Source organism: Schistocerca serialis, chromosome 3 (genome assembly GCF_023864345.2).
Source record: "Schistocerca serialis cubense isolate TAMUIC-IGC-003099 chromosome 3, iqSchSeri2.2, whole genome shotgun sequence".
Classification (NCBI taxonomy): Eukaryota; Metazoa; Arthropoda; class Insecta; order Orthoptera; family Acrididae; genus Schistocerca; species Schistocerca serialis.
The window spans coordinates 369,118,305-369,137,256 of record NC_064640.1 but is presented as its reverse complement, the minus strand read 5'-3'; the positions used below and the strand labels follow the sequence as shown (position 1 = coordinate 369,137,256).

The following is an 18,952-nucleotide window of genomic DNA, read 5'->3' as shown; positions in this document are numbered from 1 at the left end:
CCCTCTATATATTCCTTCCACCTATCAACCTTCCATTCTTTCCTCGTTACTGACTTTCCATCTGAGCTCTTGAAATTTATACAGCTGTTTCTCTTTCGTCCTAAGGTCGCTTTAATTTTTCTATAAGCGGTATGTATCTTTCCTCTAGTTATACATGTTTCTATAGTCTTGCATTTGTTCTCTAGCCATTCCTGCTTAGCCGTTTTGCAATTTTTATCAGTCTAATTTTTAGACATCTGTATTTCCTTTAACTTGTTTCATTTCCCACTTTTTGTATATTCTGCTTCTATCAGCTAAATTCAATATCTCCTGCGACATCCAAAGCATTCTAAAAAGCCTTCTCCTTTTACTTATTTGGTTCACTACTGACCATTTTACTCACTACAATGGGTTAAAACTCTCACTCCTCGAATGTCACTACTGAATGCTCTTCTAGTAATCCAACGACTTTCAGAAAATTCTCAAATCTGAACACTAATTTGGAACACGTACCCCTCGTACAGTTACTACACCGACTCTAACTGGTTTCCAGCAACCACTGCCGACAATGTCCTCTGGAAACACAATAGGATAACACCTGAAAGGTAAAAGGGGCTAAGTCAAACAAAAACACTAAACGTCGAGTTTCTGCGAAAGCAAATTTAAGTTATTGGTTCAGTTAGACCTCGGTAACTCCGTCACTTTTATGAACCACGACGTCCAGCTAGCCAATGGCAACATGTTCTGACGTGTGGACTCCGCCTAAGAAGAACGTATTCGCTGACCAAATCGCAGCACTCAGCCGTAACACTGGAAAATGACTAACAGAAATTCCACGTCCACGGACGGAAACGCACTTTCAAGCTCCTGTAGACTTCCGTATCAGCAGAATAACGTTGCCAGTAACTGAGGATCAATCACTACTGAATTCATACGAGCAAAACTTAAAATATCTCCTCCACTCCACAGGGCCTACGACTATATTCCTTTATATTCTTTTTATCTCCCTAACCACAGTAATTGTGGTAGCTGGACTGCTAGTACCACTTCGGAACTCACGAATGGTTCCTTCCGTTGATTTCATGCGATATTTTACAGCTGCTCTCTGCAGTGCTCACAAGTCCCTGTCTGCCGGTATATGAGGTCTGTCTGGTCTCGATTTAGCTGTGGTTATTCCTTCCCGTTTCCACCTCACAATCACATCACCAACAGCTGACTTGAGCACCTTTAGACGGGTTGAAACGTCTGCAACTTTAGAAGAGTTGAAATGTTCCTGATGGATTTGTTACTCAGGTGATATCCGATGACGAGTCCACGTTTTTGAAGTCACTGACCTCTTCTGACAGACGCATTCTACTATTACTGCTTATTAACTGACAAATATAGCTTACGCAGATGTAAACCGCCTATCGTTCTTACGAAAATCATTCGAAATATTTGGAATATTGTAGAAAGACCAGACCAGTATCTACAGGCTGTCGAGCGCCCCCTTCCGCCAGAATAGCACGAACCTGCTCTGGCGTTCCTCAACGCCCAAAAGGACAACCCGACGTTTGCGGTCGGAAATCACATATTTCAACTCTATCTCGGGGCCCCCTTTTCTCCGGCCGAGCCTCAAAAGCCATTCAACGATATTTATTCTTGCAATTCAGTGAGACGACGTAGCGGATGAGGTGTTAGATACGTATTTGGGAATACTGGGGCTCAGAACCCGACTATCCATTCGAGTATAGTTACCTCCTTACATACTTTAGGCAAATTCCCAGAGAAATCATTGCCCCGTCCTCCTCCAGCTGAACTGGTTCTCCGTTCATAATGATCTCTACGTCGACGTTTCTGGCTGTTCAGGACTTAATGAATATGTATTCCCAGTATTTCACAGTGTTAGGCGTATTTGAGTAATGGGAATTAAAATCATACTTTTACTGCCGTATCTATCATCACATTAACATGCGCAGCCTCAAAAATCTGATACCACACTACTGGAAGCATAAATATCAACTCAGTGAGCCACTTGTGTATTATCTAAGCTCACGATAACTTTCTAGCAAAGCCGATATATTAATCAATGGTATTTTTTCCTTTAATTGCTAAGTTTTTGTTTCCTAGTTTCATCTATCAAACACAAAACAGTCTTTATGTCAACAAAATGGGAAAGTGAATTGTACCTTGACACCACGTGTGAAGATCACACGTCAAATGTCACATAGACAACTATGGTAAGAAACTGAACAGCCCTTGCTACACAAAATTATCCGATTATTCTGTGTCTTCTTTCTCTGTCTTGACTCAGCTATAATTCATGTGTAACACCAGTTCTCCATAACGATGAGATTTCGTGCCGTGACATCGACAGAATTTGAACTTTTGCCACCAGCTCATATTCTCAGGCATAGCGTGGGGCCCTTTAGTGCCAAGATGGGAAACAAGTTTCTGATCCACGAAAATCACAAACTAAGAGATGCCTTTCATTAATACTTTCGTGTCAGATTCTTCAGCAACGTGGGCGGATGGCTTTGTCTCGCTGCCTAGTCAAATACAAAGAAACGTATACAAAAGGGATGTCTTGATGCTGATGTAACAAGCTTTTACGAGGTCGCTAAATGTTTACGCAGTGCAAGTTACGTGCCTGTTGCTTGGCCAAGTAGGTCAAACTGTGCGGAATAAATGTTTTGTCAGGCTGTCGCTGCAGGCTACCGTGCCGCTGTTCACTGCTGTGTATTGGGTTGCCGGAGTATCAGGCGAATGCCTCTGACTCCCACGGACGCTCGTAGATACAGAGTAGCACCTCCGCGGTGCACCCGTACTCCGCCCGCACATATCCGCTAAATCACAGCTGAATGCAGAGCTAAGGTCCAGCAGAGCACCATATGAGATGCTGCAATAACAACAAGTGGTTAGGTACCTAAAGAAGTACTCCCACTTCTCTAATATGACATATTTTTCGTTACTCGATGTCTTCTAATTTCAAATAATTAGCTGCTGCTTTAAAAACCACAGATCCTACGGCATAATTGCCAAAACGTATGATATGCATTTCGGCTCTTTTGAACGGCTCTTAGAGTATTTCTGTTTGCTTTTTGACTACAGGTATGGCGTGCCTCGGTACCTATATTCATTAACGCGGTAACATAACTTCAAACTATGCTACAATTATAAGGCAACATGGTCCGCCCCGGTAGCTGAGTGATCAGCGTAACAGACTGTCAATCCTAAGGGCCCGGGTTCAATTCTCGGCTGGGTCGGAAATTTTCTCCGCTAAGGCACTGGGTGTTGTGTTGTCCTAATCATCATCATTTCATCCCCATCGACGCGCAGGTCGCCGAAGTGGCGTCAAATCGAAGGATCTGCACCAGGCGAACGGTCTACCTGACGGGAGGCCCTAGCCACACGACATTTCCATTTATAAGGCAACACAGGCGTATCTCAGAAATATCTTATAATGGAAACCAGGAAACGCTTTCGTACAATCAGCATTTACAGCTATACACGTGACTGAATACTTCTTCAGTATAAAATGAATTTATTGTAAAATAAAAATGTCGTATGGAATTCTTGGGTGAAATAGCCTACGGCCAAGTTCAGCCGCATGTCTGGAAGAGTGTTGTTCCACCACGTACATATGTGAGAGGTGGTATGTGTAGCTTTAGGCCGGCCGGTGTGGCCGTGCTGTTCTAGGCGCTACAGTCTGGAACCGCGTGATTGCTACGGTCGCAGGTTCAAATCCTGCCTCGGGCATGGATGAGTGTGATGTCCTTAGGTTAGTCAGGTTTAAGTAGTTCTAAGTTCTAGGGGACTGATGACCACAGATGTTAAGTCCCATAGTGCTGGAACCGCGTGATTGCTACGGTCGCAGGTTCAAATCCTGCCTCGGGCATGGATGAGTGTGATGTCCTTAGGTTAGTCAGGTTTAAGTAGTTCTAAGTTCTAGGGGACTGATGACCACAGATGTTAAGTCCCATAGTGCTCAGAGCCATTTGAACCTTTTTTTTTTGTATCTTTAGGAATGTATGTGCGTAGTGTAGTGTTGTGTTTGTATTAAAACTGCGGTGATGTTTGGAATTTAATTCATCTCATTGGTGCAAACACTGCTGATTAGGAACTTTACGTCATCACCTCTCCTCTCCTTGACGGCCAAATACTGGCAATGAAAATTTCATCCACCACGAGGGTTCGAACCAGCTTACCTCCGAGTCGAACACCACCGCACAGGCGGGCTTTAGCGACGTCGGCCTCGGAGGCGGGTTTTTATAAAGTTGTTCTCTCCGATGAAATGAGATAACGGAGGGCGACGACACGTGACTCTTGATGTTATCAGCGAGTATCAACTGCCGAGATATTTTTGTAGATTACTTCGTACGTGTGATACAGTAAGTACTACTGACAGAAAACTTCTGATAGTTCGATCAATTCTTTTACTTTACAATGCATCTCACTTATAAGCAGAGACATAAGTGCTGTTATACTGATTTGCTCCTTACAATATAATATCGAGGAAACATAACAACAAAGACTTGATGACAATCACGGGTCATTTGGTGAGTTAGCTGTGCACCGCAAACAGAACCGCAGCAGCACAGTTCTGGCATACTAAAAATTATAACAATGCATTAAACATTTCCTTCTCTGCAGCTGCTTGTGTTCCCATTAGCTAGTGGGATGCTGATCGTTCTTAGAAGACTAATTAAAGCAACGGGCTATGCATAGAATTAGAATTAATATTTTTTGATCGAATTCTTTTACTTATCATTAGTATTCACTTTATTTTTAAGCAGTAACTTGCTCTTTCAGTAACAACATACTCTTTTCTTCTTATTGTCGTAGTTAGTTCAACGGTTATTTGAAAAGCTCCACCGGCCGCGGTGGCTGAGCGGTTCTAGGCGCTTCCGTCCAGAACCGCGTGAGTGCTACGGTCGCAGGTTCGAATCCTGCCTCGGGCATGGATGTGTGTGATGTCCTTAGGTTAGTTAGCTTTAAGTAGTTCTGAGTTCTAGGGGACTGATGACCTCAGATGTTAAGTCCCATAGTGCTCAGAGCCATTTAAAAAGCTCCATAACAAACGGCTCTGGGTATCGATTACTGATCGTGTGTTTATAAGCTACTATTGTATCCAGTATGTCACAGTACGTCGCACTATAGAAAACCAGACGCTGGGTCAAAACAAAATATATAAATAAAATGAAAAATATAGAGTACGATACTCGTCACTTTGTCAGCCTGCAACTTGGATCGTAAAGCAACAGCCTCAGCATAGTCTCAGTCATCATTTTATGGATGGAGACGATTAGGCCTACACGTAGTACGTCTACTGCGGAGTAAATTTTAACGTGATACTTAGTCGTAAACGGAACACATCGCTCCTTATTTCGTGTAATACCCGGATTTATACTTTCATAACGTTTGTCTAGGGCATCCTGATCTTGATAAATTACGTATGTCCTCTCAGACTAGAAGTGGATCACACTTGTGAAAACAAAAACACCTGAATACTCACTGACGAGTTACCATTTCCGTCTCTTCTACAGTGGAAAGTGGAAAGCTTCTTATCTACAGCTTTATGCAAGTAATTCAGACATTAAGCTATTAAATGTGCAACAATACATTATATCTTCAGTCTGTTCCCATTTTCCCTTTGAACGCATAATAAATGTATTTTGTCTAATATTCGTAAGCATCAGTAACATTTCGCTCATTCATCTGCACGCCGCCAACCGACAAGGAAGTTATATGTTGTCCTCTGTGAGTATGTAAACGCCACTCCATAATCTAAGTTGCTAACGAACTACTGTGCGGTGGCATACGAATTAGAAGTGCGCCGGAACGAATCCTGGTGGTCGAAAATCTTCACTACAAGTGTTTACTTGGCGAGGGTGGTCAGATGGTGGCGTAAAAAGATTGCGACCTTGCCTAGATCGGCGATCATGGATTCCTACATCTGCACACCTACGCTCATTCCCTGAGTGCGGGAGTAGTTTGATGAGTACACAGAACGAAGTCAGTGGTACACTTCTTCTGACAGTCAGTGATGATAGATACAATAAACGCTATGTTCATGTGGGATGACTCGCATTCGGAAGGACGACGGTTCAATCCCGCGCCCGGCCATCCTGATTTAGGTTTTCCGTGATTTCCCGAAATCGCTCCAGGCAAATGTCGGGATGGTTCCTTTCAAAGGGCACGGCCGACTTCCTTCCCCGTCCTTCCCTAATCCGATGAGACGGATGACCTCGCTGTCTGGTCTCCTTCCCCAAAACAACCAACCAACCATGTGGGATGACAAATTTTTATCCTTACTCCGAGGATACGTTTCACAGGTAATGTGTATCGTAATTGTATTCTGTGAGTTTAGGTAGCACATTTCAAATGCAATCATTACAACCCCGACTGGATCATAGATAATTCGACAAAAACTTGCAGCGGCCGTTGGGGCCGAACGGTTCTAGGCGCTTCAGTCTGGAACCGTGCTGCTGTTACGGTCACAGGTTCGAATCCTGCCTCGGGCATGGATGTGTGTGATGTCCTTAAATTAGTTAGGTTTAAGTAGTTCTAAGTCTAGGGGACTGATGACTTCAGATGTCAAGTGTTGTGTCTAGACAAGACAGCCTAGACACAATGAGAGGAAGCCGAAAGGCACGCGCTAAGCCAAAGCAGGGTGCGTGAGGTCTGAAACAGGATACGTTATGAGTGCTATAAAGAAAAGTACGTAGCTTCTGGAATACTTAACTTTAATCCATCGTTTTGGTACATCTGGAGATTGTGGCGATACAAGTGAGACTCTTTAGATACATGCAATGTTACTAATGGCGCCTTGCTAGGTCGTAGCCATTGACTTAGCTGAAGGCTATTCTAACTATCTGCTCGGCAAAGGAGCGAGGCTTCGTCAGTGTAGTCGCTAGCTACGTCGTCCGTACAACTGGGGCGAGTGCTAGTCCGTATCTCGAGACCTGCCTTGTGGTGGCGCTCGGTCTGCGATCACACAGTGGCGACACGCGGGTCCGACATGTACTAATGGACCGCGGCCGATTTAAAGCTACCACCTAGCAAGTGTGGTGTCTGGCGGTGACACCACATCAAGTCCCATAGTGCTTGGAGCCATTTGAATTTTTTGAAAAACTTGCAATGACTGTCAAAGCATACATACTAAACCAAGTGTTTTCACAATTGTTGTGAGATCCCTCCCAACTAGAGCGTATGACTCTTCTTTCTCCGCTTTGTGAGGACAATCACTTTAGGATGGTAGGGCTAATTAAACTGAAGTTGTTCTAAATGTGCATTCTACACAGCTTGCAGTGCGATGCTGGCGGTTTAGAACGCCAATGTAGAATTAGCTACCTGAACCCCAAAGTTTCGTTAATGCCGCCTCCAAGCCACAGGACCATAATAAGTTTGATCAAAAACGCGTACTGCTAACTAATTCCACTGTTTTATTCAGTGGATTAGCGATGCTAGGAGTCACCCTAACTCATGAGTTGGCTATCTCACGGTGTCATTGTTCATGCAGTATTCGTATGACTTAAAATTATGTAATACTGTAAACAAATTACAAACAAAAACTGTAAGCAGCCACTGCTTGACAAATCAGATTCCTACAGCGTGTCTCGAGGTTCAGTGCCTTATCATTAACAACTTTATTTGCTCAAGTGTCCACGGCACCGATATATTAATTTATGCAGCACATAGTGGACAATGTTTTCTTCTGAGAAACCTTATTATATCGCGCAATAACATTTTATTACGATTACTATTTGCATCGGCCGGCCGATGTAGCCGAGTGGTTCTAGGCGCTTCTGTCCGGAACCGCGCGCGTTGCTGCTTCGGTCGCAGGTTCAACTCCTGCCTCGAGCATGGATGTGTATGATGTCCTTAGGTTAGTTTGGTTTAAGTAGTTCTAAGTCTAGGGTGCTTAGAGCCATTTGAACCATTTGAACTATCTGCGTCTTCTGGTATGACGTTCGCCTGAGCCAAGATTAAATGTCAGCAGCGATGTCTATGTATCTGCCTTCGGCTACCAATGGAGATCAGTGTTGAGTCTTGAAATACTACAAACCGCAAGACGTGGAATACATGTACCTTCTGATAACCTACAAGTCTCGTAACGTGTTGAATGAAGAGATTTTAACCTGCGAATTGTCACGGAGTACCGTTTGTGGCTTCCACGCTACAGTGTACCACAGTTAAGGTAGGCAAAAATGAAAAGCTCTAGTTTCAACATAATTTTGTAAATCGTATCTAGATCGTTGGAACTACTTCTTTGCTAGGAACCCAATTTTCAGCAAAGGAAGTGCCTTCCTGAAAGGTAGCAACAGCTTTGTTTCGATTAACTTCTTTTTTTGTCGGTGTGTTCCAAATACCACATAACTGCAGCAAGTGCTTTCCTCTTCGGCGGTTCGCCATCATGGCAGTCACGCCACTGACGGAGCAAAGACGATTTGGTTTTAACCTCCCATTAATATAGAAGTCATTAGAAACGATGCTTAAGATCGAGCTGTCTCAAGAACCGAGAGGGAAATCTGTCGTGCTCTTTCAAAGGAACCCTCCCGGTAATTTGCGTGGAGCAATTTATAAAAATCACGGAAAACCTAAATATGGATGCCGGACGCGTGTTTGAAGCGTCGTCTTCCCGAATGCGAGTCCAGTGTGCTAACTACTGTGACACCTCGCTCGGTCATGACAGTGGAAGCTACACACAGCAGAAAGTACAACTAACAGGCATTAGCCAAGCTTCTGCCAAGTAAAACCAAAAGCCAACGTCATAAAATGCAGCTAAACTGACCATTCTTCTCGTATGACTCCGAATATGAAAGACGTAATTGATATCGTGCACCGTTCCTCAGACCTAATTAACTGGGTATGGACGCGAAAGCCAGCCTAAAGACGTCTTGAAAATGCTTTCCACATTCGTACATGCCGATTTGTTCCTGGTATACACTTTTCACGCCACCTTATGGAGCTTTTAGGATAACGGCTATGGAAATGCAATCGGATGAATGCAGTATTTTGATGGCAGCGCTTTGTACGTGGAAGTGGATGGTTGAAAGGTAACTTGATAAGATGAAGAATCCCCAGAAATATCATGTGTGGGTGAGTGTCTCACGGAGGAAGTTTTTAACATTTTTGTCACTGCCAAATTCAAACGTTGCTAGAGCCACACACGAGGCACTGGCAGTTTGTATCGGCAGAGTATTGTTCTTGAGTCGACATATCGCATTTGTATCACAGGATGATACGGTAACAAATCAAGATCAAATATGTGCCAAATCTCTGATTTGTCAGGAGAACCGAGAAACAATGTATCGCTCTTTATATATAGCTTATCTGTATCCAAAAAATTGAGAAGATACTCTGATATCACAGAATTCAGCCGCTCACTTCGTCACTGCAAAAAATAATAAGACAAATCAGAAAATAAATAATTTATACATACAAGGGAATACTAATAAACTGACTGTTCTCAGTCGGAATAAGAAAGTTTTTGCTTCGATTGCCATTAATATTTGGGCAATATGTTCTACGTGTGATAATAAAAAATACTCAGTTCTATCCGAACAGGCCTCGGAAGGCCCAACAGTATCGACGGACCGCTGTGTCCTCCTCAGCTGAGGGTATGATGCGGATACGGAGGAGCATATTGTCAGCACACCGCTCTCGTGGCCGTTGTCAGTTTTCCTAACCGGAGCTGCATCTTCTTAGTCAAGTAGCTCCTCAGCTGGGGTCACAAGGGCTGAGTACGTCCTGCTTGCCAACTGCGCTCGGCGGACGCGGACGGTCACCCATCCGAGTATTAACCAAGCCCGACAGCGCTGAACTTCGGTGATCTGACGTGAACCATTGTTGCAACTGCGGCAAGATCGTTAGCTCATTTGTAAAAATACAGCTACAGAAATACTATAGTAATGTTTTAACAACCAATTCGCATATATTTTATATTTTTAGATGAAAATAACAAAATGAAATTCAAGAAAAATCTTTCGATACGACTTCTGTTTCTTACACAACCCCATTCTTGGGATCAGATGTTACAAAGTTCACAGTAGAACTTCATGTGCTGTTGAGGAAAACATGGCACCATAGGCAGGAGGTCTTCCTGTTTTGTAGTCGGTAAACACGGCTGCTTTCTCAGATGACGTGTGGCATAGCACTCTCAGTGTTTCCTCTTTTGAATTCATTGACATTTTTCCATTCTTCTGTTTCAGAGTAAGAATTTTTAATAGATGTTTGAGGGGAATGAGTATGAGACATTTTGATCGTAGGCCTATTGTATTTGGAGCTCGTACACGCTTATAGTGGCAACATTTCGGCAGTATCTTTAAAAGCAAAGCAGTTGTTTGCATTGGAATTGCGTGGAATGGGTTCATAGCTTCTAACTCAAGGATCTTCCTTGCCCTTCTTTCACCTTGCACCCATTAGTGATAAACGTTTGAAAGATTTTCTCAGTGATTTGGCTCTTGGAAAAAGTCTAGGGACACGCAACAGAGTACCGAGAACACAATAGTTTTGTGTTAGCGGAAGAGCCAACACCGTGTTACGAGTGGAGGCCGAAATGCACGCGTTTTAGCTCAAGCAGGCTAGCGTGAGGAGGAAAGAACTATACTGACGTGAGGTCTGGAACATGACAAGGAATGAGAATTCAGAAAGCGGACGTAGTTAGTTTGATACTTAACTTTAATCCATTAATGATGAACGTCGCTCTTGACGGTACATGACTGACAATATTATCTGTTCAGAATACATTCTGGAAGATAGTACCTATAGTAACTGAATATGGCGCCTTGCTAGGTCGTAGCAAATGACGTAGCTGAAGGCTATACTAAACATTCGTCTCTGCAAATGAGAGCGTATGTAGACAGTGAACCATCGCTAGCAAACTCGGCTGTACTACTAGGGCGAGTGCTAGGGAGTCTCTCTAGACTAGACCTGCCGTGTGACGGCGCTCGATCTGCAGTTACTGATAGTGGCGACACGCGGGTCCGACGTATACTAACGGACCGCGGCTGATTTAAAGGCTACCACCTAGCAAGTGTGGTGTCTGGCGGTAACACCACAAATAGCACTGAACTTTATGAAAAAATGACGCCTAGAGCGTTTGACATTTACACTCATAAATATAACTACGTCGGTTACACTTATCTGCTGCTCGGTGTGACTGTGTTCGGTAGATGTCTTCTTTTAACCTACATTAAGCTCCGAGTAAGGTAAGAATGGTGTGAAACGGTCTGTACGTGATCTGGACGAGCGAGTGTGTTCTTATCGGTTGCTAACTAGAGTCGGCTGTGGCGCCCGATAGCGCGAACAGTGGCGCTGCCAGCGAAGGCGCCGGCTGAGTGGCGCGTTATCTGCGAGGCGTGGGCCGAGGCGTCACAGCGTGCAGCCGTCATAGACGGCGAGGCATCCGCCGCTTTTCGCCAGCCGGCGAGTAAATGGGCCATGTGACCGAGGGTGGATTGTTGCGGCGGCGGCGGCGGCGGCTGCGCCGGCGGCGTGGAGGGGGCAGCCCGCGGCGGGGAGACCGCAGGGGAGGGGGCGGGCGCCGCAGCCGGCGGCCGGCGGCTGGCGTGTCAGTGCGCGCGCGACCGCCGTCGCATGCTGTAGTCGGTGGTGCGGCCGCCATGTGGTCCGGTGCGTGCGACCACACGTGAGCCATGGGCAGCGACTTCACCCGCTAAGCCGCCACCCAGTCATGGTTAGGGTGTTCCACCTGGGGCTGGTTGCTGCTGTTCTGAGTGCCCTGTCGTTGGCCAGACCCCTACAGCCGGATAGACTGGAGGCGCACGAGCTGATGGTGGCGCCCGAGCTGGCCGTGCGCAGTGAGCGCAGCGCCAACCTGTCGCACATCACGGGACCCGCGCGCAAGATTCAGATGTACATCAAGAACAGACACTTGCAGATCCTGCCTGACGGCACCGTCAACGGCACGAGTGACGATGTCAGCGACTACAGTGAGTAGGAACCGGTCCTAAGCCCTGACACTTCCGCCGGAAGTGTTCTGCGTCTTGTCTAGGCTAGTCTTCCAGAACGCTGTGTCTTGCTTTGTCCACTTGTCTCCCTGCCTCTGTGACGAAACGTGAAAGTAGATTCTCAGTATCCCGCAATTGCCTGGAAATATCGACGTGACCACCTCTACTGGTGACTCCCACAATTTCTCCAAAAAATGAAAAACAAATAAAAAATCGCAAACTTTACTTATATTTCCGAATTCCGGAGATGGACGAGGCTGATATTAAACTAGCTGAGTGAGAAAATTCGAGGCGTGAAGAACGTGTTTTGACTCCGTTGTGAACACCTAAATATACAACAGAAAATGTTGCATCATTCCTGAAATGTTCACGATTTGCTTAAAAACCGAAAAAATGTGTAAAAGTGCCTATTTCAAACTACTTCGTCTCGAAGTATCGTAATCATCCTGTTACACCTTCCTTCGAGCTCGCCGGAAGCAGTTCTCCGCCGAAAATGCTAGTAAGTCCAAAATTTAGACAACAACAGAGGTTCTTCCGTTCCGCTGTCATCTTATGAGCAGTATCTTTGTTTTTAATTTTTTGTTAAATGCCCAGTGACGGGGAGAAGATACTTTCGTCGACCGTTCCATTTTTCGGGAGCGGCCGAGGTAATTTACTACGAGGCCGAGGCCCGGCCGCGTATTGTCAGCCGCTACTCTAGAACATGATTTACGGCCAAGTAAATCCTTCCTTTCGATTTAAGAGGCGGGCGCATCTGTAGCGCAGCGGAGTCCCGCGGAAGCGGCCCTCGGGCCGTCTTCCGGGAGCGGGCTGCGGGCTCCCACCACCGTTTACCTTCGAATTAACGCGGATCTACTAACGGTAACGTGTTTGTGCAGCGGAACGTGTACGCTTCTAGTTGTCTAGTTCTTTCTTTCTTTGGCTCAAGTTTCCTCATTTGTCCACAGACTGCACATAGTAACCGGTCGCTGTGAAATATTCCCCTCCGCAGTGGTCTCTCTTAAAACTGTCATTTTTCGCCTCAGCACACACACGTTTAGTGGTGGTGCGCTTCCCCTGACGCAAGTTAGCTGCAATGTGGTTGAGCAATCAGTGGTAACTGCTTTTATATTGCGCGTTTCTATTCGTATCGTACTGTTACGTTTACTAAGACTAGAGAAACTTATTGTGTGATATCGCGTTTGTTTAGCCCTCTTATCGAGCTCCACAGCTGTATTTCGCATTAACCTTGTACCCTGCAGCAATACCGATACATCAGTATGGTGTAATCGATTTGTAACTGTTTGATAATAGCTGCCCATAGTGGAACCACCTTATACGTGCCTATCTCACTAACATTTAGCTTCTTTGATAATTAAACTTCCGACACACTGCAGTCACCACAGATTTCACTTTAATAAAAATAAGAAACTGTTAAAGAAAGCAGACATTACATTATACGACATACAGATCTCACTTTAACGAATAAATTCGGTGAGACTACGGAAGAAAACTGAACTCACACTGGCTGCAGTCTTACTAACACGTTTTCGTGTCACCAGTTCTTCAGTCTGTTCAATCCGACGTTTAGTACGCAGCGACACCGTATTACATATTTCGTCGGTAATCTGGTGAAAACTATTGTAAGGGCAGTGTTTGAGTACCGCTGCTCCGAGAGCGAGAGCCATTGGTCTCGAATTCCGGGTACTGGCGGCTTTTGGGTTGCCATCTGACAGCATCGTAAGCAGGCCCGGGGAACGTGCGGAAGGTGGAGGCGGCGTTGTTTGTGCGGGCAGTCGAGCCGAAAATTATAGGCGCAGGCGGGGGCGGGTCGGGGGTCGCGGCGCTCCACTTGTCGCGGGTATCGGCGTCGGCGTCTTCGTCGGCAACGCGGGTACCCTTCCAAGGCCAGAGTGCTGCGCCAAAACCGGTTCGGTGCGCTGGCCGCGCCAAATCGCGATCCGCTTCCACCTGTGCCCGAGCCGCCACCACGCGCACCCACCTCCGCTGCTACTTACCCCGTCTAATCTCTCCTCTCCACACTTCCTTTTACTTCGCGCATTGAGGGTGAATAGGGCGGCCAGAGGCCGCATTAGTTCCTTCAGAACACCACAGTAAACACTGAATCGTGCGAAGTCTAGTTGTATACTATTGACTGCTAGGAGAACTCCCAATAACACGTAGCTGTAACTTGCAAGTTCTACGTCTGTGTTCCGCAAGACACCGTGCAATCTGTGGCAGAGTCCGTGTGGACCTCCATCGTACTATCCCATCTTGAAGCTGACGCACTCAAAAATGTTAAAAGCAGGCACACAGGTGACGCAGATCTTTCGTGTAGCGTATTGCATTGGAGGTTACGTGCTATTTTGTGATGCCGCCAGTGTGTCAAAACAAATTGCACATTTCCTCTTTGAATCTCCTCTGTTTAGATTATTTACTATTATCTGTCACAGTCGTCTAGAATCCTCTAAATGATAATACTTTCACTATTTGACCGTTATTTTATTTCCTTTTGGATACACTATTACAACAACCTACATAAGTCTCTCATTTTGTACTGTAACACCCCATAATAAGTGGCATTTACATTATGATATTAGTATGATTAAATAATTAATATTACCTTCTTGACATGTAGTACGACATGCAGTACAACTAATTTCGAAATGACAATAATGAATCACTTAAAATGACTGTAAAGCCGAAATTGCAATATCTGCTGCAGAAGTAAATAAAATGAGTCAAATGACGAAACCATTGTCATTTTAGATACTGCGTGCGTGTGAAATCTTAAGGGACTTAACTGCTAAGGTCATCAGTCCCTAAGCTTACACACTACTTCACCTAAATTATCCTAAGGTCAAACACACACACCCATGCCCGAGGGAGGACTCGAACTTCCGCCGGGACCAGCCGCAGAGCCCATGACTGCAGCGCCTGAGACCGCTCGGCTAATCCCGCGCGGCATTTTAGATACTGCTCTCTTTCCTTCATTAACCAAAATCTCTAAGAGGCCCATACTGACGGACAGCACTTAAGATTCGATCGGATCTCTCTCGTACATGAAATACATTTTCTATCATTTTTCTAACGTTATTCCTTCTACGTTTACGTTATTCTTTCACCTCCAGACCGGTAGTCCTAGATACTTCACTGCAGCATGAAACAATACTTGACTCGTTCCATAGGTTAAATGGCGACGGGAAAAACAAGCGGTTTTCATTTGTTTCTACATTTAATTACAAACTTTTAAACTACTGTGTACTACCAAGTTCTCTCTTTCCTTACCTTATTTAGTTGGGAAGGCTTGCAGAATGTGCAGTAAAGTAATACTTGGCAACTATCCAAGTTGCCACCGGCCCTACACCAACAGCACATGTTGGCCGTGGTCGAAACTACCACTGACTTCATCTCTACTGGAATGCCGTCTTCTCTTCAATATGTAAATCGTGTTCTCTGAACTTTCGTGTCAAATTATTGGCATAGCGAGAATCTGAGGCGCATATGAAGAAGCAACTTAACATTCTTCCTGCCGGTGTCTTGAAAATCACATGAAATTCCTGTGTGGTAATACAGCCCTGCAAATATTTATGTAGATTGCCGATTCTTCGTTTGTCTAGCCCATCAAGCTGCTGTTAACACAACCATTGTGCTTGCGACTTAACACAAAAACCAAATAACTGTTGTTTAACGAAATCCCATTTTTTCACGTTTGCGATGAGTTTTGCTCATCTTAGTGTACATTGGAAGTGATCGAATTGTAGATAAGCTAATTAACGTTAACCACGCAAACTAGTTGGCAGTCTCATACGATACCATTTGATTCGTGGAAAGAGAAAGACAACTGACAGTAATGAGATGATGTGTTCAATTATATCGCGTTTGAATTACATAACGTATAGAACTTATGTACAGTAATTAAAAGTAAATTTGAATGTTGCAAACTAAAGCGAGTTTGTCATTGGGTAACGGTGTTTTCATATCGGTGGTAGATGGAAAAATCGTTTTATTAGAAACCAATAATATTTATCCATTCTATGGCAGAGTTAGAGGTACAATGGACGTACCTGCTGGCAGAAAGGAAGCCACACGGTGCCCGCCGGGAGTGCCTCAAGAAAACTTGTCACAGTGCCCGAGGCTCGGCTCGCATCAGACAGTTTCTTTCCGGATGCAACCCGCAACTCAGGCGCCTTTGTGTAGGTCTCCGCTCAGTTCCTTTTCTTATTTTGCTGGAAGACTAAACAGTATGTTATGGCTGGAATATCCGTGCGTGTACTCCCAGCTGTATGAAACTGGAAGAATAAAAGCTTTCTCCGACGCACATCTTCACTGTCCAAGTAAGATGTTCAGAAGTCGTGCAATGCAGATAGTAGAGAATTCAGCAACAATCACCCTCTATCACTTGACATAGGTCAAACAGTGCATAACATACATTTGGCGTACTTTCAATTAAAGTGTCGTAGGAGCATAGTACAGGAAAGAAACCGATGAACGCTTTTAGACTCGTGCATCATGGATCTACTAAGACGTTCTTCCAATGTACCTCTGACACATGTAAAATATCGTTATTTTGAAAAGTAAAGGATGTTTCCGAGTGAGTTATCTAAATAAAAACCTTAAACAAAAATGCTCGAAGGTTTTCTGTTTGATCTCTCTCAGCGAAACTTGAAATTGGGAGAGGTTGTGGTAGGTCTCGAGCCCACAACTCTCTTACAACAGTCCATTCGTTTCGGAGAATACGGATAAGGGACACAACAGTGTTCAGTAATATCACCAACAATGCAAAGAACGTTTTATCAGAGGCACAGGTATGCAAATTTATGGTGGTACTGCAATGCAGGCCAACATCTTTAAAATCTCACGACCGTTCACAAGAGAATTTCTGGACTCACCCAGAATTGATGAAAAAAATGATAAGCGTGTTTTTAATTTGGCATTATTTAATTCAAGCTTATTTTGTTTCTAAAGAGAATGAAAAAGAAATCATTATCTCCGGCATACGGTATATATTTTTAAATTACTCCGCAAGAAGGTAAAGAGAGTGTAGATACAGTTGTGGGATCTACTGCCTTTACGAAGTAGAAAGATCTGCGCTGGAGGTAAATGGCATGTCAGTAGATTTCAATAGATGAAAATAAACCAAAAGTCCCTTAGTCCTACAGGTTAACGGTATTACTGAAATTTTTATTGTTTTTTTCTGCACAGCAATATGTGAGAGGGGTTACAGTATTTGGTTCGTAGGGACCGCAGAAATACCGATAAGGGAAAAAATAGGCTGAAAATGGTATATATCATATACAAAATTCACTTTAACGCTTTAAGTACAGAAATTTTTATTTATTTTTTTCTGACTGTGGCGTTTATGATCTTTATCTTACCAAGGAGACGAGAAATGACTGAGGAGTGTTATTTTCTCTCCCATGAACTGATCACTGAAGTGGAAATGTATGTGTTAGGTTGGTTGAGGGTCCTTTCTGTTGTGTATTCCGGCTACACACCGCTGTACCATGCTGAATTTGAGAGTTAACATGGATAACAAAAATGAAGGTTGAATTACGTGAACTGTCGGCGAAATCTTTCATGTCGCGATGAAATGCCTTAAGACAACTAATGTTCGTTAGAAAATTTACTACAGTGTGCACCTGTGTTCAGAACGAGGTGACGTAATGTTTCATACTGTGGACTCGTATTCGGGAGTGACAGGTTTCAAATCCCTGTCCGAGATTCCTGTTTTGATTTTACCGTGGTTTTCGCTACTTCGGCGTCAACGGGATCTAAAACTCTTTCTTCGTTTCTCAACAGCGATGCTTGTGGCTATATAGCAAGGTTTATTGTATATGTCGACCACTTTTACAGTCTCATTCATGCCACAATGATGTGCTTCTGTGTTCACGCTCATATTCTATTGTGGCTCATCAGTGAAACGTTAATCTCTTTTCATAGGTATGCCGTTCTGATCGCGGAATGATATATTCCGTCTGTCAGTTTCCTGTTTCGCTAATCGCATGGGATGAATGCAAGATTTGTTTCTTGCTACTTGTCCAAGGCCTCAACCGGTTCCTTCCTCGGTGGCTATAAAATCGATGTCGTCTGTCAGCCACGACCTCGCTGCCGACGAGACGAGAAACCCCAGTCACAGAGTCACAGCCTCTTCCTATCTTCAGGAGCCAAATTTCGTTGAAGAAGTGCGTGATTCTGTCATTTCTGTCCAGAAGAACGCATTCTTAATAAAGAACTGTAATTACGCCAATCAGTGAAGCACACATTTTATTTTATTTTTTTGCCACTTGCGAAACTGATAATAGCGGAGGGAACTCAGTACCGACAACATCTGCAGAAGTATTTAGCTGATGAAATTTCCCGGTTGAAAATGCCTGTCAGATCGAAACTCGAAACCGGGACCTTTGCCTTTCGCGAGCAAGTGCTCTTTCATAGAGGTACTCAAGCACAACTCACGACCCGCCCTCACATCTTTACATTCGACAGTACCTAGTTTTAATATGCAAGAAATTTTCATAATAGCGTACACTCAGCTGCAGAGTGAAAAATTCATTCTATTTAGCTGTTAGATAAATTAAATGAATAAAAATACAATATGTACAGTCGAGTACTGTGAGTGATCGCAGATTGGTCCCAGGTATCATCAAGGGCAGTTGCTGATGTATCGTATTCTTCATTTCCGTACATTTTTGAGGTCGGTATAACGCAGTTTGTTCTTACACTTTCTATGTAATGCGGTTACAATTTGTTTAGTTATATGATCACATGTTCAGATGATTATAGTAAGAGGAAAGGTAATAAGTTCAGAGGTGCACCAACAGCCGTTCTAACCTCCCTCCCCCTCCCTGTGTGTTTGGTTGGTACCCTCCAGAACGCACCAGACAATGTGTCGTGTATTACAGACTCAGACTTGGATGTGCTTCGGGCTTGTGGCGACGAAGCTGCGCGCCAGGCTTCCCTTTCAGAATGCAACACCTTTCGACAAACAGAAATAGACGAGACAGAGGCCAGCTTGCCAAGAAAATGGACTAGCATGAGGT

At 44.3% G+C, this 18,952-nt stretch overlaps 1 protein-coding gene across 1 annotated transcript in view; it reads left to right on the top strand.

Moving 5' to 3' along the window:
• Window positions 1-11,556: 11,556 nt before the first annotated feature.
• Window positions 11,557-18,952, top strand: part of LOC126470190 (uncharacterized) — a 276,243-nt gene continuing 268,847 nt past the window's right edge. Inside the window, exon 1 of the mRNA XM_050097848.1 lies at window positions 11,557-11,915. Coding sequence (XP_049953805.1) covers window positions 11,657-11,915 — 259 coding nt within the window. The 5' untranslated portion in view covers window positions 11,557-11,656. The remainder of the gene's footprint in view (window positions 11,916-18,952) is intronic.